Consider the following 22,744-nt stretch of genomic DNA (forward strand, 5'->3'; position numbering starts at 1 on the left):
ACAGCTTAAACACCGTCGATCGGTGGAGCAATGACCCAGTCTTGACTGTGTGCGCACACCTACATGTGTACACAAATGTCTGTCTTGGTGTCCTTAACCCCCGCGTCTCTATTGTCCCTCACAAAAGTACATCTGCCTATTTCCCCCTTATCTATTTATTTAGCATTTCACAGTGAAGGCCCTAAACTGCTTTGCAGACAGTGTTTGCATGTGAGATAAGAAAGGAGAATAATCTGTCCTCATACACACAACAGGCCTGGATTTGTTCAAACAGGTTTCGCTATCCTACTGGTTCGTGCTCCTTACACAGATATGTACAGTTTATGTTTCAAGCTGCAGCTACAGATGTTCCTGAAAGGATGAGAGAAAAAGTGTTTGAATCCAGGTGTGTGTCGTAGGTAGGATCCATACCAAGGCAGTGCACAATTCTCCAAGGGTTCAATGTAAGCAAATCTGTGCACCTCTCCTCCCTCTTTCTCTCTTAATCGCACCAGTCTCTCTGCTGTCTCTCCATTCTCCACATTCCACTTGAGTGGATGAACTAGGGTGTGTGTGTGTGTGTGTGTGTGTGTGTGTGTGTGTGTGTGTGTGTGTGTGTGTGTGTGTGTGTGTGTGTGTGTGTGGGGGGGGGGGGCTGAGCAAAGCGTTCAACTTTTAAACCTTTCCGGCGGCGATTCTACAGACCAAGGAGGGAATGAGAGTCAGGGAGGGCAGAAAGGAGGAACTATGAAATCCAACCCTTGTTTCATTGGCTGGAATGATTGTATATCTCCAAAGTCTGCCAGGGAGGAAGAGCCTCCAGGTTCAAATTGGTCCTCTAATGCTTTGTAGAAAAAAAGTACAAGATGAATATAACAAACACACGATGTGCTGCTGTGAACAAAAAGGGTAACATTTGCCGTTTATCATATCTTAAACACTGCAAAGAAGTCTACATCTTATTCATTTGTATCCATGACTAAGGACTGAAAATCTCATTTCTGAGCGAAAACATATTTGCTTGTGCAGACAGATTATTTGTTTAAGTGGTTTTCTCAAGGCATGACCTCTTCTGGAAAATAGAAAATAAAAGATCACTTGATAAAATAAATTTTTGTTTTCAGGCAGTCTCCTAAATGTGCGCAACTGTGTAAGTGTATTCATCCGAATGTCTATGAGCCCCAAGGGATGTACATATGCTGGAAGTGTGTTGCGTGTGCGTGTGCGTGTGCGTGTGTGTGTGTGTGTGTGTGTTGAGGGCCCCGGCCAGCTGTTGCAGTGTGTGCATAAACACCTTGTTAGGGCTTAGTAAGCTAAGTGTTAATTGGGGTGGAAAGAGTTGATGCACTGCTCTGCTATCCCATGTGACTTGCCCCTTTTCTCTTCAGTGGAAAAACAAGAGTGCAAACTTAGGAAATCGCTCACGTGCACACACACAAGAGATACACGCACACAAACACACACATAGACACGAACAACAAATCTGTCTTTTGTCCCATGACTCACTGTGTGCTGTCTGCACTCTGAATCTTTTTTCCAAAATCAATCTTTCCATTTCTCTCCAGTTATTCCACTGAAGATCATCCTTCACTCTGCTCGGCTCTCTCTTTAGTCATCCCTCTTCGTCAGAGTGCCCTATCTTTGCCTCCTCTTCCCTCAGTGTCCTCTCACAGCACTCCCGCACCTCTTTTATTTATTTTTTATTTTTTTTCCCTCTCCTTGACTCCTCTCATCAGGATCTTTGTGGTGTGAGAGGGCAGGAGACGTGAATAATACGGTGTGCTTTGTTCCAGGCTCGAGTCCCGTCCTTACCGTGCCCGTTGAGTGGCTGCCTGGCGGGGAGCTTGCCCTTGCGGGGTGTCGAGTGGCAGGACGAAGAGGCCGAGGCTTGGCTGCTGCTTCCCGCGCCGTGAGAGTGGATACCACTTCCGTTCCTCACCTCGTCCTCCTCCTCTTCGTCGTCCTCCTCCAGGTCCTCCTCCTCCTGGGAGCTTCCGAAATAGGCCATATTACTGGGCAAGGCAGATGAACCTGAGTGCAGAGAGGTGGAGGAAAAAGAGGAGAAAGGGACAGAGAGAGGAAGAAGAATAAAAAAAAAAAAAAAAAAAGGCCAAATGAGGAGGGAGAGAAAAAAAAACGTTAAAAATAAATTAAAATTTGAAATAAGGAAAAGGCACTAAAAACACTTTACTGTAAGTTAGTGTATCACCAAGAGGCTGTGCTATTTGAACACAAAACATGTTTTTGAGGACCCCAGCTGTCAATGCATGGAAAAACATATGTTTTTCTTTTTTCTGATGTTACAAATGTGTCAACATCAGTATATAAGTGGGGAAATATTAATGTAAAAAAAGAAGCTGCTCAGGGGTTTAAGAATAGTGGTGATTGTGCGGCTGTTTTTTCATCTGTTATTATCCCAGCTGGTGGCCTATTGATGCTTTGTAAACTGTTCTGCACACGGCAGCGCCTTTGTTACACTCACTCGCAGTTAAATGCACAAATATAATCAAGGACACGCAGAGCACAATGTTAGAAAGATGACAGTTTTACTTGAACAGCATTTTCATTGTGTCTGAATCGCGCTAAACCCTTAACATTTTCTGAATTGATTCTTAGATCTCATATTGATAAGCTGTAGTTATAGAATTATCTGTCAATTGACCTTGTTATTCACCTTGTTGACCTCCATTGCTGATGCTTGTCCTGTACATTTTTTTTAATTTGTAACGCTTTGGAAATGCCACCGTGAGACATCTGTAGTCGTTGTGGTGGTTCTGACAAACATATCATGTTCAGTAAAGAGGGAAAGGGAGGTAGATGACTTGCAACATTTTCTTGATTGCTAAAACTGAAGCCAGGGCACTCAGAGTGCGCAACAAGCTGTCTCTTCACCGAGGCTCTTGATGTTGACAGTTTTATTGAGACATATGTATATATTATGTACATGCGCTCAAATACCTAACTCTGTAGAAGAGTTACTTTAGAAACCAAAGAGTCATGCTCTCTTGCTGCTGAGCTAATCCCAAATCGGTCGCTTTCACTCTTCCAAACAGGATTACTGTCAATCTCTCCCCCTATTGGAGAAGAAAACCGACGTTCTGTCCCGTTTCCTTTTTCTGTCACACTCAATCACTTTCATTGTCATCGCTGAGAAATCTAGCTCAATACGTGCTTGAAGGAGGTGAATGGTATTTGGCAGTGGATAGCCTATAACGTTACCTTAGTTAGCTGAAGGCAGACATACACACACACACACTCTCACACAAAAGGTCATAAAGCCCAAAACTGTGTTATTGAATGTCATAATGTTGTACTCGTAAATCAGTGTGCAAACAGCTGGTTCAGTTATACAGAATTCAACTACGGCAGACTTGTGGAGTGCAACAGTAGTGCCGCATATAGTTGGACAGAAACAGAAAACATATATATTGACTGTTTTTGTATAAATATAGATATATCTCTATGGGATGCATGTCATTAGTGATGAGAAAAGGTAGACACAGTTGACAAATTTAATAAATAAATTTCAATTGCTACACTTAGGCTTTGTCATTTTATAAGAGTCGGTCTGTGATTGTTGATTTCTAGTTACCTACAATGTGTGGTTATGCAACACTCAGAGCTTTCATTAAATCTAGCTGTGAGCAGGAAACTGCAGATTTTATGAAAGTTGTGGGTCCCTTATGACTGAATCGATTGCATAGCATGAGCAGCTACTGTGCTTTTTTTTATTACCCTTTTAGGGGCTTCACCGTTTAAAGGGCATTAATGGAAAGTAATGCGTGATTATACGGCAATTAAAAATAATGTTAAGCCTCTGAAAAATAGGCTGAATTCAACTAGCCTATATTAAACTTTACAGAATGCTCACAATTACACAAAGTGACTTAAGAATTAGCCAAGCAAATAATTTAATTAGCGTAGCTGTTTTTGGAGCGTGCCGAATACCTATCTTAGATTTCACACATTCAATACATTATTCTGCTAATTAAGAAACAACACAAGTATGAGAACTTACAAAAGGGACATACAGCATTGTATACATTTCAGAACGAGTCAGAAATTAGCAGCAAAAATGCAGAAGTAACTCACAATAAGTCTAATTGGACCAAAGGTTTTGCTGAAGTTTGGGATTTTATAGTCTGCACTGCAGAAAAAATAAGAGAAGAGCATCTTTAAGTGAAGATCCTGAAAAGAACACTGTAGCGTGAAAGCAAGAAAATCTCTGTCCCTTCCTGTCCACCAAATTACCATAAATCAACTTCTTAAAATGACATTGATTTTTTTTCTTTTGTGATTAGAACATAACATAACATGATTGTTAACATCGTTATTCTAACTTTCTGTGTCAAAGCTCATAGTGCAACTTTGAATATAGTGCACTTAAAGATGTAAATTAATGTGACAATTATTGGCCAGTCAGGAGACCAGTAGTTACCACGTCACATGACATTTACTGTGAAAACTTTAACGTTTAAATATCACACTCACATCAAAGCTTTTCCCAGGACCAAAAAATAAAGCCCAGTAATAATAAATCTTGTTGTGCCGAGGATCACAGTTTTCACACAGCAGTTCTGCCAGCTTCTAATTATCTCCTCAGAGAACTGGGGAGAGAAACAAATCTGTAGAGGCAGCAGATTCTCTGAAAAATTTTGTTTTTACCTGCTCGCTTTAACTACTAAAGGTCTGTAGGGCATAAAGTAATTGTTCAGCACAGAAAGATATGATCTTTACTTTAATCTATAGTGACCCACATGGTGAGGCCTGTTTCACTGCGGTTTGCTCACACCCTATCTGGTTAAAGTAAGAAGCCATGACAACAGGGTGTATCCAGTGTGTTCATGTTGTGGTTTCTTCACATACTGTACATGATGCAGAATAGCAGTGGCAGTTTTTTTGGTACAGAGTTCTGTTTTTTAACCAATGGATCGGGGTTTGGGTGACCGCAGCACACACGCATACAAAATAAACTGCACACATATGCCTTTAATGACACACACACACACACACACACACACACACACACACACACACACACACACACACACACACACACACACACACACACACACACACACACACACACACACACACACACCAGCAAACACGCAGAACAGACACCTCATTTATCTTGGCAACGGAGCAAACGCTTCTCTCTCTCAGACCACACAAACACACCGATGCGGCACACACACCGGCCCAATCAGCTGCTAATGACTCGCTTCATTAGCTAAATGGTTGGAATTTACTGCCCTGAGCAGGGGTCAGCAGGTCAATGGCAACAGACCACAGGGGTACCTGGGGTAGAAATGTGTGTGTGTGTGTGTGTGTGTGTGTGTGTGTGTGTGTGTGTGTGTGTGTGTGTGTGTGTGTGTGTGTGTGTGTGTGTGTGTGTGTGTGTGTGTGTGTGTGTGTGTGTGTGTGTGAGTGTTTCTATGGGGTTGTATAGACATGGAGAGGAACAAGTGTTGCTATGGGGTATGGACACAAAAGAGGGAGTGGTACTATACCTTTACACCACTTATATCCTTCTGTTAATCAGTTTTGACAGGGTCGGGTTGATGGTTTGATATTAAGACAAGGACCAAAGACAACAGACGAACAGATGTAACAAAAGGTCAACTGTATCCTCTTAGTATATTCAAAACAAGAGTGTCTAGGTTTTTGGGGAGAGGGAGAAGGGAGAAGACACAAAGACAGATAGACTGATTCTGCCAAACAGATCTAGTGGTCCAATACTGACCACTGGCATCCCAACTACGGGAGCGACGACAACACTTCTGGTACCAGAAATTTACAGCCCCCATCTCTGGCACTGACACCCCACATCCATCAGCTCCTAGAAAACACACAAATACACATGCACACATACAAGGTGAAAAAAAAAAGCACACACAGCTCAGTCCTTCTCCAAGATCTCCAACAGGGTTTGAGTCCAATCCCCCAATTACACCAGCTTTTCATCCACCTCATTCCGGCCGCAGACAAATCATAATTAGGTCTGAAAGAGTCTATTAGGATTGTCATTTTTAACAGGGCTCATGGGTGGGTGGGGGGGACATAATTATAAACCCTCCATTCTCTGACTACCCTTCTTTTGTCCCCTTAACTGGAACTGAAACAATGAGGACAATTTAAATAGTCAATCAGGAAGGTTTAGCTGCCACGGGGACATGTGGACGTGCTGACTTAGAACTAAGTGCGGCATGTGTGTGCAAGATGTACGAGCACTGTTTTTAAGGGGTAGGTAAGAAAAGGAGACAAATGTAGGTTCTCTGGCGAGGAGAAGAAAAGTTACAACGGCTGAGCACTGCCAAACTTTTCATCATCTCGTAGAGGGGAAACAGAGAGAGAGGATTAGGGATTACATCTCCAATTTACATTCCTTTATGTCAGCAAAACCATTAACCCCACAAACAGTGGCTGTACTCTTGGAGGAAGCAGAATCAGTCAGTGTTGCACTTCCAACTCCTCCAGAGTTATTAGCAAAAAGAAAGTCTCCGCTATACAGGAAACATACAGTTTCCAGGCTTTAATCAAACAGCAATCATACATTAGAGGGAGAGAAAAGTACCTTAACCCTGAGGGAAATTCAGTTGTCACAGCAGCAATGCACTTGAGAGACACATGAGTAGCTGTCGCACTTGAAATCCAATTCCCAGGAGGGAAAACGTGCTTCTGGTTAAGCAAGATTCTCAGACAACAAAAACACATTCAAACAGCATCAAATCTAACAATCTAGAAGTAAAGATGTAAGTCCTCAGCACAATTCTTAGGACTGGTCGTCTATTCTTAAAAAAATAAAAATAAAAATAAAAATAAACAGATATAAGAAGGGTATGTTAGTTTCACATTTGTAATCTCGCACTAGGACTGAGTTCTTTGGTTCACTAGGTCAGAGCTGGGAGGTTATGTAAGCAGAGCAGAGGGATTGGCCTCAGTGAACCTGAGAGAGAGAGAGAGAGAGAGAGAGAGAGAGAGAGAGAGAGAGAGAGAGAGAGAGAGAGAGAGAGAGAGAGAGAGAGAGAGAGAGAGAGAGGCACCACACTGGGGCTGGCAGGCAGAGCAGGAAGCCCAGAGGGCAGAGAGGGAAACACTGCTGTGGTCCACATAACCCTGGAACACTGGCACAACACACATTAAAACAAATAAAAATAAAATCACTCTCCTGGATATGAGTGACACACTGATTTCCAGGAGTGTGTGCAGACAGTCGATAATTTACTCTCTAATCTGTTACCTCATCTATATCAGTGTGTATGCTGTGTGTGTGTGGAGTGTGTTTGTTCCTTGCTGAAAACACATTTCTGTAAATGACTTCTTTTACAAATGCATCACATAAATAGTGGATGGTAAAGACTACTTAATATTCTTTGTTAAATATTTAAAATGTGAATGCTTGTTAAAAATTTAAAGTGAAGGTCAAACAGCAAACAATACCACTCTTGAGTAGCGTAGTTTACATCCATTACAACAATCAACCCTGTTTACCTCGTGCCAGTAAGGTAAATAGTGAGCCTCTCAATTTGAAATGAAACATTAAGATGACAGTTACACAGCTTTCACCCTGCTGCCCTCAGTGCTGCCCCCGCCCTGCTGTAGGCAGCACTACACCCCCTAGGTTACCAGAGGCAGATGGGGCCAGAGGCAGACAGGGCCAGAGGCAGACTGTCTGGCTACCACCCAAATGGCTTTCTCCATGGATATAAACAGCCCAACTACAGGTCCGGACCACACATAAACACCATTCTGAGAACACAGGCAAGAACTGAGCAATCCAGCTCGTGTGCAAGGGTGTGTGTTTGTGTTTGCAGGAGGAGGAGATGAACAGTAGGATAAATACAGAATATAGCCGGGCCCTAGACAGTGTGGGTGGTGAGCATACACGATGTGCATCCTTCTATACAGTAGATAGAAATCTTCGTTTTTTTTTTTTAATTTACTTCTCTGTCCGGTTACTCCCACGTTGCATCACAGTAATCAGGCACGCCCGCTCTCCCGTGGAGGGATTAAAAAGAACTTTTCCTCAGATACAGCTACAACACGACCAGCAGCCGCCAGCCAATTCATTATCGTGGGGCGGGGGGAAAACAATCCCAAAAGACTATATGCTGTTGTCAATTACCATCTTGGGTTGGATGTAAAGGTGCATAAACAATGCAGAATGATGACAAAGTTAGCTGCGATTTCAAAATAGAGTGACACAAAAATCCTGCTTTCACAACCCTTGTTTTTGTTGCTCACTTTGTCGCCTCAAATCCTTCATGTTTTTAATCCTTTTATGTAGCTGTCAGAATGAGTGATGGATAAGAAACCTTTGAGGGTGGATGGGTAATGTTTACCGGATAAGATAAGCAAACACTGCAGTGGATGTGTGGGGGTGGAGGGGGGTGTGTGTAAACACACTGTGAACGTTCGACCTGGGACGAATCGCAGAAATCACAATGTAGCAATGTCACTTAAAGCCCCCATTATAACCTCCAGAAATGAGCCCAAATCAAATTGAAAAGGAAGAGAAATGGGGAGAACATGTATTTGAAATTTCCATAATATAGCGAGAGATTTTGTCAAGAGACATTTTGGTGGCAGATATGAAGGAGCCTAATGTGCGCGGTGGTCAGATCACCAGAGACGCGTATCAGAATCTTAAAGAGGATTGGGGGCTTCAGACGATATCAAAGACTTGAGTCCCTTTGAAAAGATTAACCAGGCTAACGCAGATGTCCTCGTAGGCTGCGACGCCTCATATAACCTGGATGATGATTGTGTGCAGATAGACACAAGACGCACGCGCACACACACACACACACACACACACACACACACACACACACACACACACACACACACACACACACACACACACACACACACACACACACACACACACACACACACACACACACACACACACACACAATGATGGGAGGGCACACGGGGAGATAAGCAGGACAGGCGACATCAGTGGTTAACGTGGATTTGCACTTGCACACATGCTTGAACACACACACACACACACACACACACACACACACACACACACACACACACACACACACACACACTAGCAAGACACCACCTCAAGGGCTCTGCTGACATTCTCCCATGTCCCTCTCTTGGTAAGGGTCCCTGCATATGGGTCACATGAGAGGCCAAGGGGAAAACAGAGCAGAAGGAGCCCTGAAAAGGAAAATGTCATCCTCACAGCATGGACGAAAGACGCACACACAGAGCTAAACTGGGTCTATAAATACAAGGGAAAAGCCTGTGGAAAACCATTTAATCGTTAGTTTAGCATCCTATAGCTCTGAAATTAGCATTAGTAGCACAGTAGACTGCTTTGCACACAGACTAGACATCAGCTTACAAAGCAAAAAATTGGAACCTTAATTATAAAGACAACAAGCAGCAAAACGGAGTCAGGACCAGTCACCTACACCTCATTAGTCTAACACTCCTCATATTAAGATTGGATTTAGTTTAGCACCCAGAGCTGAGAATAATCTCAGCTTCAAAGAATATGGGACATTATATCATTAGCCTATGTAACACCTGGCCTATATATGCAAATCAATGCCCCTCACACCAAAGGCTTCAGTCAGTTTTAGCAACCTCCAATTATACATTCTTGAATGAGCCCCGTAAGGTTGAAATGACTTTCCATAATAGAAGTGTTCTCCTCAGAATAGCAACATATAGCTCCCATCACCTCCCAACAGACTGGAATCTAAATATGCCTCTCCTGAGTGAGTCTTGAGCCTGCTTTGTGAGATGGGCAGAGGTTAATAACGATAACAGTAAATTAATCTGAAGCGAGGCATTTTGTCTTCCAAAGGAATTCATTCTGGTTGTGAGGGTAGTTTAAGAAAAAAGGTGAGAGGCATATTCAACAAAGGATAAAATTAAGATAGCAAAGAGAAGTCACAGCCAAGGTTGTTTGAGAAAATGGTCCTAAACTTTTTATTATTCGGGCCTTGAATGTGTCACTCCCTCTTCTTTTACATATTCAAAAGGAATGGTATGAGACGTATGTGAATGGAGAGTGTATAGGAGGGCATTGTGCAACAAAAGTCTGCGTCCACACAGGAGATGTTGTATAAAATGTATTATCAATGTAGATTAGAGACTCAGACCAGTTTTTTAAGCCAAAACGTAGTTTTGAGTGAATTTCAGAAAGCACACCTGATGTCTACAGCATAAACTTTCCTTTTGTATCGTGTCCCCTCATGGTTTTCTCACTGACTGAAGTTCATTTTTGCAATCATTTCTGTGGATCAATCATAAAATCTCAGCAAAAGCTTGAATGTATAAATTACAGTGCACACTATGAAAGAGGTTTCATAGGTTTGGGTCCTGGAACGTTTTCATAAATAAAATACTACATGATAAAAGCTTACTTTAAAGCTATAGAGGGGACAGAAACCTTTTGCAGTCCTGGCCAGCAGAGCATAAATCATAAGTAACATCAGCCCTTCATTAACTCTGAAGGAAATTAGAACGGGACTTGTTCAGGGTGTCGAGAGGGGTCTGACTTACTTTGAGTTACTGCACACTGGGTGGATATGGGTCCGTGATGACTTAATTTAACCTAAAATAGTTGTCATTTGTTAAAAAACTCACGGCTATGTAAGATAAAGGAGAGACGTGCACGCACGCACGCACACACACACACACACACACACACACACACACACACACACACACACACACACACACACACACACACACACACACACACACACACACACACACACACACTTCTACGTCTGCTGCTAATAGCTCTGCCATGGCTTTTACAGTTCATTTGACATTGAAGGTGCTACATATGTGTGTCAATGAACCTGTGTGGTGTTTGTAGTGCAGGGTGTGTGATTGTGTGAGTACTCTGTGTAGGAACAGCTGCAGTAGTACAGGGTGACAGGCAGGGTGTTAAAGAGACGACAGTTGTTGAGATGTAGATGTATAAGCTGATGAAATGCAAGATAATCTTAGCCTTGGGCAAGTATGTAGTTAGATGCAGTATGTGTGCATGGTTGTGTGTGTGTGTGTGTGTGTGTGTGTGTGTGTGTGTGTGTGTGTGTGTGTGTGTGTGTGTGTGTGTGTGTGTGTGTGTGTGTGTGTGTGTGTGTGTGTGTGTGTGTGTGTGTGTATGAGTGGTTGGAGGGTTATCAAAACCTCACTTAACAAAACTTACTATAAGTGCCGTTGAATTGATTATGTATGCATATTCAGCCAAACAGTAACAACATCATGTCCAGCCTCAGAGGTAATATCTAGTTCTGTTTCTAGCAGAGACCTGCGCCCCGGACCCGGATAAAAAAAAATTAAAAAAAACCCGCTAATATTAGAACAAGACATATCTGCAGCTTCCTTGTAAAACAACATCCCTCCCGCTCTGCTGCTGGTTGTCGGTAGGCATGTAATTATGTCTCCATCTGCTCCACTCAGCTGTGTCTTACCTCTGAGGCAGAGGAAGGTGAGGAAGTCTTCAGTCTTGGGCTTACGCCTGGACAGGTCCTGAATGGAGGAGGACAGGGATGAAGAGGAGAGCGATGAGAGGGACGTGGATGGCACAGTGGCCAGGCCAGTGTTCAGGTTGCCCGGGTCGGCCACCTTGACGGGCGTAGTGCTGGGGGAGTTGGGCTGCGACTGGGCGAACTTCCTCTGGGCCTGGAGACGAGGTCTGCGTGGGAGAAAACAACAAGTTGAACCCTGTGTTCACGTGGAAATAAATACTGCAGGACTCGTATGTACTCACACACAGACGTTTTAACAGTAAAGGTACAGCAGATTTTGTATACCTAGTACTTCATTCATCTCTATGCAGCTCAGCAAAAGGCAACAAAGTCTGCAGCTGATTAAAATCACAATGTTGCTCTTTTACATACCTAAACCACCACTGTGACCTTTTGGCTATTGTCTTACTGCGGAGTGGTTTGCTGAAACTATTGTCCTGTAGTGAAGTAATGGATGTGCAGACACCCACACACTCGCTGGCTGACATGGTCATTCAGTGGGTGTGTTTGCAAAAGTGTGTATTTACACGAGTAAATGACAGAAAAGTACATGTGTATAGTCACAGAACATGTTGCAGTTCCCCTTTTATTTCTGTTGAGCACTGGTGGAAGATAAGGCTGCGTACAAGGCAGAGGCTGTGCTGTCAGTGGCAGCTGGTAATAACCAAAAACACGAGAACCGTGTGACACAACAACCACAGAGAAACTTTCTTCATCTCCTTAGCTTTTTTTTTTGTCCCTTCATTTTTTTTCCTCTTTCACGTCTCTCTCTTTCCACCATTGTATTGCCCTTCTCTGCCTCTACGTTGTGCTGGCTTTCCTCGGTGGTGCGCAAAGCCTTTGAGATGTCTCTCTCATTTTTCTCTCTCTGCTTGTCTCTTTTCTCTCTTTATTTCACAGTGTGTGTCAGTGGAGGCGAGGCTAAGTGCAGAATATTAAAGAAGTGGATATCTGAGAGAAAGCAATGGACTCACTTGTCACACCGCCACCTTCATACACGACACACACACCTAAATGCGTGGACTATTCTCTTTCACACGCACTTAACACGTCGGCACATGCATGTACTCACACAAACTATAAAGGTCCTAGACCATCAGGAGGCACACAAGCCAGCCAATGGCCTCAATCGATTAGTGCTGCTGCTGTGTGTGTGTGTGTGTGTGTGTGTGTGTGTGTGTGTGTGTGTGTGTGTGTGTGTGTGTGTGTGTGTGTGTGTGTGTGTGTGTGTGTGTGTGTGTGTGTGTGTGTGTGTGTGTGTGTGTGTGTGTGAGAGAGAGCATGCTCTAAGCTATAAATGTTGAAGAGTAGTGATAGAAGCAATGTGATATCCTGGTATTATTTGTCAATTTGCTGCGCACCGGACTGAGGTAAGGGAAGATAGGATCATGTCTGGAGAACCCCCACAATGCATTTGGAGTAGCCACTGAAAGGTGCACAGCTCCGATTACACTCCAATCAGAGAACAGCACAGAGTCAAAACGTGTCAATTTCCTGCCCTGACATGGGTGTAAGCTCAATATGTGAGAAATTGAGGGATGATTGCTCGCATGTTGCCAAAGTGCTACATTTGGAGGCAACGTGTAAGAACACTAGTTTGTAGTTTGTTTACCATTAAACACTGCGTAAACAAAATAACCAGTTTGGCATTTTAATAAACTGAAATTCAATGAGGCACAGAAGTGATCTGCATTTAAACTAATCTAATTAGCTTTGATATGGTAGATATGAATAAAAAATTTATTCACAAATTAAAGATTTTCAGTGTCCAAAGAAAAGCTGCATGAAGAGGTCGCTGATTTGACTGAATAAAAGGTGGTCTAAAACTGCCTTATTTTGACATTTAGTTAAAACATACAGGAGGTACCATTGTCCCCTGGTATTACACAACAAAGAACATGAATATTCAATAGGCAACAAGGAACATGACTATTCAATAGGCAAAACAACACAACGGGGACAGGTGTCACTTCACACGAGGCTGTGATCTACTTGCAAAATATCGGGGGGGAAAAAGAGCAAGGGGTCAAAGAGTTTAAGTAAAACCAAAGAATGGAAGAGAAAATAGAAAGAAAAAGCTGAGATGTTTTGGTTGCCAGCCAGTTTAGATTAGGGATATAGAAGTACAGACACACGTATGGAGATGGAAAGGGATCAGAAAATAGTCATAGAGTGAGATGCAGAGAATGAACCAATAAATAATCTAAATACACTCGAGGCTTGTTACAGACGAAAAGTGTGATAAACCAGGGTGCACTGCGTACTGACAGAGAAGTGTGGAGAGGGATGAAGCTGAAGCCAGAGAGTGAGATGAAGTGATGAAGAGCGAGGACAAAGGGCATGCAGGGAGTGTGATGTGCAGAGCAGAAGTTGGAAGCAGAGAGGTTTGCGTGACTGTAAGGACGTAAACGTTTAAGTGTGTGAGATGAAGATAAAGGAGGAAGAAGGGGAGGAAATAGATAACGAAGGAGTTTCACGCAGTAAAGAAATACTGTCACTGTTTGGTAACTTTAACCACAGACATATCACTACATCAATTTTAGCATTTCAACATGAAGGCTGCCGATACACATATAGAAACTATCTGTTCATAAGCACACACAGGAAGTACAATGTGCATATTCCAACAGCAGTCTCTGTATTCTGTTCAATAAAATGTTATTTTGAAAATTTAAATATTAAAAGTTGACAAAAATTCTGTAAATTCCCATACACAAAACACCTATTTGAACTGATGCATCTCATTATAACTGATTTCATATTATTAACAGTGGCCTCAATCGATTAGTGCTGCTGTGTGTGTGTGTGTGTGTGTGTGTGTGTGTGTGTGCGAGCGAGCGAGAGCGCGAGTGAGAGTGAGAGCGCGAGCGCGAGTGAGAGTGAGAGTGCGAGAGAGAGCGAGATGCACCTGACTGAGATAAAGTAAGATAGGATTATGTCTGGAGAACACCCACAATGCATTATAACCGATGTTACATTATCAACAGTGGAATTGCTCATTAGGCCGCTGTGGTGGCTACATGTACTGAACTGTGTAAACATATTATGAAGTGTTGTTGCTTTGAAATAGAGATGCTGCTAATTATCTCTCTCTCTCTCTCTCTCTCTCTCTCTCTCTCTCTCTCTCTCACTGTCCGCTGGCCTCTCTTTTATGTTCAAACACATTTTTTTGTCTGTCATTATGTTCTTAACCTTTAGTCTTTCACCTTCTTCCTTTGGGCTATTTCACCCCTTGTTCTACTCAAAATTTGACTTAAAACAACAAAGCAGGAGGTGTCGGTGCGCGTGTTGCGTATGAGTACATGGGTGCTTGTAGACCTTAATGGACCTTGAAGGGCCAACTCTTTGTTATTCATGGAGTCATTTTAAATCAATAAAAATTCTTAATGCACCACAATGCTTTCACATAGAACATGACCACAGTCATGTGTGAACACATGTTCAATTGTGCAGTTCAAAATGTGCAGCCACCCAAATCTGTCTCCCCATCCAATAAATGCAATGTGTGCTATATGAACACTCTCTAAGTAGTGAGCGAGGGGGGAGATTGAGCTCTCTATGAAGGCCTCTTTGGTAAGCTGAACCCTGGATGGATTTACTGCTCCATCTTAAAGAGAGAGGGGGAGGGGAGGGATAAATGCCATACACAAAAAAGAAAGAAAAACAGGGACAACATAAATAAAGCATGAGCAACTGTGCAGAAGAATAAGGACAGAGACAGATGAGCTAATAAAGGGATGTGCTTACTACATCCTGTCTAGACAGTCGACCGTCCCCTCTTTAGATGAGCTGATCTGCTGTTATCTGTTACCTATTAACTAACATGGGAGATATGCTGCAGGGCCTTTCCCAAAGTTTAACCATTACTGAAAATACATACAGGTAATTCTCCACTAATTGCACTAAATTCTATTTATGTACATTGTTTTATGCAATGTCAGTTCTCATCTCCTTTCCCTTTTAATGGGGGCCTAACAGCAGAGACATGGCTAATAAAAAGGCAATAAAAACAGATCTGCTTCACTGATGATGTGATAATGCAGGGTTTGGCAGAGAATATAAAAGCAGGGCGAAAAGATAAATAAAACCAAAGCACCTTCTATTGCAAAGACTGCAACTCCAGAAACAAGTAATTATTTAAAAGATGACAGGCAGCTCTCTTCCTTGAAAACGGTACTCGCGGGGGCAAAACAGGATTAGTGTTATTATTATTAAGAAGGTGCCAGGAAATTACAGCATGAAAAACAATTATAGTAACACTTATTTAACAAATTCAACCAATTTGCTTTGAAATTATGGAGTGTCCCTAAAGTTTTGCCAATAGAGTCAATGCTGAATTACATCTCTTTAATAGCAACAGAGGAGGAGAAAATGAGGCATGCATTCGAAAGGTTTGGGCATAGCTGATGCGCGCGCACACACACACACACACACACACACACACACACACACACACACACACACACACACACACACACACACACACACACACACACACACACACACACACACACGAGAGTGTAAAGGTCCAGGTAAATACTGTGAAATCAGCATGGGAACAATTTGCAATGACATGACTGTTTTTGTACATGCTGCCACTGCGCTAAGGGCTGAGTGGTAACATGAGCCCTGATTTAGCCCTCCGTCTGCCCAGAGGCAGGTTGCGCTCGTGTGTGTGTGTGTGTGTGTGTGCGTGTGCGTGTGTGTGCGTGTAGCCAGGGTACATCATGTTCCCAAGCGTGTGGAGCTATAGAATACTCTTTGGTACGGTGCCACGGTAGGAAAGTGAGGCTTACGTAAGTTAAAATTAGACTGATTGCCCTGATTGGAGGAGACTGAGAGGAGAGCCGGAGAGACACAGGGAGAAAAAAAAAAAAAAAAAAAAAGAGGAAACTGAGATCCAATAGAGGGAGAAAAAGCAAAGAGATTACAGCAGGATGTCCCCATTCATCCCTTTCTAATCCACCTATCATCCATCCCTTCCTACCTCCATTCCTTCCTGCTACCATCCCAGCCATCCACCCTTCAAAGGGCTGCTCTAATGTCTAATATTACACATGCCACCGTAGGCGCAAGAGCATTGATTATCTCTGAGAGAGGCAGAGTGACACGATTTGACGACCCTGTCATCGCAGCAAAGGAAGACGAAAAGAAGGAAGAAGAAAGGGAGAGGATAAAGGGCCCTTTTGTGATTTTCAGCTGACGAGAGGAGAGAGAGAGAGAGAATGGGACAGAGAGAAATAGGAGCTACAGCTACCTTAATGTGTTTTACTCAGCCAAAAGAATACCACTGTGTGTTCAGTACAGCTGTGGATAGAGGACATACATCACACATGCACATGGACCCAGTCTATCAAAGACAGCGACTTCTAGCTCTCTTCTTCAGTTTCTCCATCTTATCAACATCCTTCCAGTGACGGCCATTTCAACGGGAACTGTTAAGATGGCAGGATTTTTTTTCTCCACGTGGTCATGCTATGAGGGCGTAGGCAGGCCTCCACCCTGTTGAGCGAGAGCTGCAGGCGTGTTGATCAGTTACTGACCGTCATGTCTCAGACAGAGGAGGGAAGCCAGCAAAAACTGAATTTCTCCTTCACATTCAGTCAATAACTCAATAACTCCCAGAGTAGGAGAGGAGTATCACAAACAGAAACCTCGAGCCTCGCCTGGCTTCACTGACAGCCAAAGCACATCAGCAGGGTGCAGATTACAGGAGACTAGATGACGAAGCACATGTGCATGTTTGTTTTTATAGAGCTGACAACAGCCGACTTATTAGACAGCAACTCATTTGTGCATAAAAGACTCATGACAGATGCAAAAGCTAAAAACGTTAATACCAATTAAATAGGACCCGATAGTTGAAAAAGTGGTTGCCCATGTGTGTTTGAGCTATTGAATAAGCTGTTGGGTCAGCATGTTTCACTTTTTCATTAAATATTGATGAATGGAGGCCAATTTGTGCAAACAATAAGTCATTTTAGCAACAGGAGAGGCAACAAAGAGACAAGCACTTTTTGGGTTTGACCTAATGTTTTATTGCTCGAGGTTTAGAAAACACTGGTATTAATGAGTGAAATCAAGCTTGAAACAGGCAACCCACACTTGATACCAAGCCCGTCAGTGATTCTAAAGTTAAACCTGAAGACAATACTCAGGTTTTAGACAAATGTGAAGACAATATTTTGTCTTTGTTTACAGACATTGAAAGCCAGGTTGCACTTTTAGGTAGAAGTTTTCCATTTTTCACCAAATATAGCCTCGGAGTTTATTCCTCAGACGAAAGCGCGGTTAGAGTGGCACAGTGAATGACTGAGCAGCTTAATGTGAGAAGACGTTTAATGACATGAGTGTCTGTGGACCTGAGGTCACATACTGTACACTGTGTCCCTTGTAGACGATGCTTGGATCCCAGAGTGTTGGCTGTTATGTGTGGCAGCCTCCGTGTGGTTTGGTTTCAGACCTTTGCTGTGCCACTGTAACCAGATATTTGGATAAGGCTGGTGAGGGCAACATGAGCCAGTCGTCCCTGTGTTGATTTGTGCACTTTTAAAGTGCTCTGCACTCGTAATACTGTGACGTTTTTTGGAAACAAGCAGTTACCAGTAATGTCAGTAGTGCAATAGTCATTAGAAAATAATTGGGTATCTCAGTAGCATTCATTGCAAACCTCCACACCACAGAAGAGAATAATGAAATAAGAGAGAAAGAAAGCAAGGCAAACAGCATGAAATAAAGGAAGTAAAAAGACGTGTGATGGTGTACCAGGCCAGAATAAAAACTACAAAATTTAATTTATGCAATTGTTTTCAAGCATAAGCAACCCTTGAGCTGTCAAGACACTGAAAATCTAGCTGCTACTTTTCAGTGTTTCATAGAAATATGGCACATCTCAATCCAAGAGATCCTTGAACTTGTCCTAGGTTTGTTGAAGGTTTGATAGAGGTTGGCATGAGTTTGGCTACAGTCAGATTTTGTATTGCCTCCCACGGTAAAGGTTATAGTTTGAGGAGAAGAGCACTGATCCAGAGTCTGTACCTTAGGGGCTGTATTAATTGGCTCCAGATGGTCCACATGGTCCTGATAAAACACTGCCTCGCTGCTGCAGCTGGCTCGTGTGTGTGTGTGTGTGTGTGTGTGTGTGTGTGTGTGTGTGTGTGTGTGTGTGTGTGTGTGTGTGTGTGTGTGTGTGTGTGTGTGTGTGTGTGTGTGTGTGTGTGTGTGTGTGTGTGTGTGTGTGTGTGTGTGTATGAGTGAGTGTGAATGAGTGAGTGAGTGAAAAAGTGTACGAATGTTTACACGTAATGATTAATCATCACAAAGTGCCTGTGGTTGTGTGTGTGTTTAATTGGTGCCTCTGTCCATTATTATTATTTTTCCAAGTGTGCGTTGTGCATGTCAGGCAGTCAGATCAAATTCATGAGCACATAAAAGAGCTTCTTTTGTTTATGCACAATTTTTAAAGCCAATACGATTTTTTTTTTAATAGTCAGCATGTAACACTGAAAGCGGTGATCACACAGCAATTGGCACTAACCATATGTGTGAATATGAGCACTAAAGCATCGGTATGAAAGAAAAAAAAAAAAAAAAAAGCTCCAAAGCGACTCAAAACTTTTCCTCTGTTGCACAAAATTACTGAATCACTCAGTACCTTTTAGTTTCACACACACACAACCAATTAAAAGAACCTGTGTATCACATGAAGAAAATTACTTTTTATAATATATAATTAATCAGCCGTCTTTACAAGTGTTACTTTTAAGCCTGTATGGAGCAACTTCCAGGGCTGAAAGTTTGTATCCAAGTTGAGCTTGGAAAACCTTCAGCGTAAAAGCCTCATTTTCAACTACAAACTCTAAAATGAATGAAGAGTGTTCAGTGTAAACAGTCCTAAGTGAGCACTCACTTAACCCAACGTGTTTATTGCTTTTCTGTCTTCATGCATTTTGAAGAGAGATGGTGCCGCAGTGAAATGACCCTCCAACCCTGTGACCTTCACATATGCAAACAACCCTCCACCCCTGTCACACATACAATGAACATGAGCAATGAGCAAATAAACACAATCATTAGTCAGCAAGTCAAGGCTGCCTTTAGGACAAATATGCATACAGAAGTGCACTGAGTATTCTCTATGTTGGACCAAAAAAATACAAAGAGTAGTTCAGTGGGAAAGGCCTTAATAAACATGATAGTGATGTATACACGAGCATAATGTTAGTAATGTTCAATCGCTTTGTGTTGACAACAAGATGGATGCATGAGAGTGTTACTCAAAAGTGTGTTTGTGCGTGCGTATCCCTGTGGAGCAGTGACTGCTATAAGACAGATATTCATTTGAGATAAAAGATACAGCAGTGTGCACATTTAAATATAACCTTGCCCTCCACCCCCGATTTTTTTTTATTTATTTTTTTGGAGGGGGGGGATGAAACGATGAGAGGGGAGATGGCGTGATAGGCAGATGTGGAGAGAAAAGACATCTTGACAATAGATTAAGCTAAGCTGTATCTCTGTGAATATATAAATGTGATAGTAGGTCAGATGGAAGTCACCCATTGTCCCCTTTGTCACTTTAAAAATGCTAATATAGGAGTGGTGCTACGCTTAAGCTAAATGCTACTAAAATAACCACCTTAAAAAAAAAACCCACACAAATACAGTTTTGCCTTGAAATATTCAGGGAGATTATCTGGTAGAAAAAAAAATATGTTCTTCCTTTGCTTCCTTTTTACCTCATGGCCAAGTAGAAAAGATGAAACACCATACTTAAATGGAACCGTTGTTAGCAGTCAAGGTCCACTGCACAGGGCTATTTGCCAATCTGCCCCCCCCCCCCCCCCACCCACCCACCACCAACCCTTTACAACACATGCTGAACTAGAGCCCTGTGACCTCTGACCTTGTAGTCCACCTTCAATCACTCATGGGAGTGGTGGACCACTGCCAGGTTGGGTCAATAAATACCAGAGATGGTGTTGTTTGTGCTTCGCAATCAGTCTAATTAACCCCAAGTCCCATTTGCAGACCTTTAGTGAGGTTTCACAGCGAAAAGTAGGTAAATAAACCACATAGTAAATATTGGCTTTTAAACTTTTTCTCTTATTTTGAATGCAGATTTTACTTGTATCAACTATTAGAAGAACCAAGCAGACAGACAATCAATCTCCCACCTGTGCCTTTCAAATTTACTAAAGATTCCCAGGTTGCGATGACAAGACTGACCCTGGCAGCGGGTCACTTCTCTCTGCTGCAGATCACATCTTGCTACACTTTTTTTTTTTTTTTTTTTTTTTTAACATTTTCTTTTCTTTTCATGCACCACAGCTCCGGCTTTAGTAGCACCACAATTTGTGTGTTGCTGGGCTTTAGCTGAGCTCTGTTACTTTCAAAAATATTTTCTCTCTGGAGGTTACTGGAACATATAACCTGGGATACAAGGTTCTCATAAAGATGAGCTATGCTCATGAAATCATACACTGATTTTAATGCACTGATACCAAGCAGCTACTCATACTTTTGGCAGTCCACTGTGACATCTCGGTTTACAATGAATATATCTAGCTCAAAAACATAGTTTATAACACAAGAATGGCTGCCTCAGTTGCACCGGATGCGAAAATAACAGCGTGCAGTAAATCCCATGAAGCATTTAGATTTTGTTATATTATGCCATAAGGAGCACCACACAAAACAGTTTTCATAAGCTTGATGTACGTTACAATCACACTTGTATTTTACAGTGATTATGGGAGCGGGTTTGTGTGCTGAATGACACTATGCACTGGAGTGAATTGTTAATGCTCCTTCATCCCTACCATTTCAGCAGCGCTGAAGGCTTTCATAAAGCCGCAGAAAGGCAGCGACAATGAGAGGAGAGTTTAGAAGAGATTTTTGGAGACAGACATGCAGCATGAGTCACTGGGAGGGAAAAGGGGAGACAGACAGAGACCATTTAAACGGCAGTGGAATGAGCACAGACAGTGTTTACTGGTGTTTCAAATTTCAAACAGGGCCACCATTTGACCAAAAAAAGATGGTTGTCTAATTGACTAAAAGCTCAGTTCACTCACTGGCCTTATGTCTACATCTATTCCTGAATATGTGCTATGTGTATAACAGCAGCTGAATCACTGTAAAATACAGAGTGAACATACACATTAGCTGTCCATGATCTAAATGTGAGCCTTTGTGTTTGTTTATGTCAGTTTCCTCTTTGTATTCATATATCCATTAGGTGTCTGTGGAACAGCTAGGTGTTGCATATAGGTTGCCTCACAAAAAAAATCTAAAGCAAATCAATAGACACATTATGGCCCTCAATTAAAAGACACTCACAGTGTATGTGCGCGCAGGCCTGCATGCACATGCACATAATCCCTCATAAATGGAAACGGTGATTATGCATTACTGACAAGAGTCATTGGTTATGCTAGACAAGACAAGTGTGTGTGTGTGTGTGTGTGTGTGTGTGTGTGTGTGTGTGTGTGTGTGTGTGTGTGTGTGTGTGTGTGTGTGTGTGTGTGTGTGTGTGTGTGTACACACTTGGCATTCATTAAGTCGAAACAAAACAAGCGGCAGCAGCTGAGTGTGTGTCTTGGCTGAGACAACAGAGAGAACAGATTCAAAGAGAGCCAAAAGCGGGGTTCAGTAAAAAAAATAAAGAAGAGCTAAACAAAAAGAAAGAGAAAAAGTGGAATAGAAGAAAAGAGTGAGAGAGTGCAGAAATTAAGTTAAGAAGTCTGTCTAAGAGGGGTACTCAACTTCTGATCCACACACACTGCACACACACACATACACACGTTTCCAGTGCAAGTTTGGTTTCACATGCAGATGAACTACTAGTTAAGCTGCTGAAACCTCTTCAGCATTAATCAGATGAGCTGTAAGTAAGTAAGATGCATCTTGATTTAATTCTTCTGGTTTCAACCAGGATTTCCAAAATCTTATAGAATTGAAAAAAAAAAAAACTAGCAGATTTATTATGTTTAACAAAATTGTAAAAATTGATTTCCAGCATAACCTCTCCATATTCAGGACTAAAAAATTTTTTCTCGTTCTTTGAATGAAACCCGCACTGGGATCCTTATTTTGAGTGTAAACCGTGAGTGAAGCAATACAAAATGAAAACCACAATGAATACTAGTTCACCCATTTCATTTCAAAATGCTCACTAAGACTGAAAACTATGAGAGCTTACTAGAGAATAAGCTCCTGTAATAGCAGTGTGTTTAATAGGTAAC

At 42.2% G+C, this 22,744-nt stretch overlaps 2 protein-coding genes across 7 annotated transcripts in view; one reads left to right on the forward strand and one right to left on the reverse strand.

The window, feature by feature from the left end:
* Positions 1-22,744, reverse strand: part of jarid2b (jumonji and AT-rich interaction domain containing 2b) — a 267,034-nt gene that overhangs the window by 181,527 nt on the left and 62,763 nt on the right. For 4 of the 6 annotated variants that reach the window (XR_011310858.1, XR_011310857.1, XR_011310855.1 and 1 more), the window contains exons 4-6: positions 11,442-11,665; positions 5,726-5,821; positions 1,792-2,010 (exon numbers count right to left, since the gene is read on the reverse strand). Coding sequence is in view for 1 of the 6 variants with exons in the window: in XM_069697211.1 (XP_069553312.1) it covers positions 1,792-2,010; positions 5,726-5,821; positions 11,442-11,665 (539 nt within the window). In the remaining 5 variants the exon portion in view is untranslated. The remainder of the gene's footprint in view (positions 1-1,791; positions 2,011-5,725; positions 5,822-11,441; positions 11,666-22,744) is intronic. The other 2 variants (XR_011310860.1, XR_011310859.1) reach the window with 2 other exon arrangements.
* The window catches only part of LOC138620366 (nuclear transport factor 2-like), a 396,989-nt gene that overhangs the window by 173,384 nt on the left and 200,861 nt on the right, over positions 1-22,744 (forward strand). The gene's annotated exons all lie outside the window — the stretch shown is intronic.

Source organism: Brachyistius frenatus, unplaced genomic scaffold (genome assembly GCF_029030835.1).
Source record: "Brachyistius frenatus isolate BFR_SWC_R1_liver_20210118 unplaced genomic scaffold, ASM2903083v1 Contig_2, whole genome shotgun sequence".
Taxonomy (NCBI): domain Eukaryota; kingdom Metazoa; phylum Chordata; class Actinopteri; family Embiotocidae; genus Brachyistius; species Brachyistius frenatus.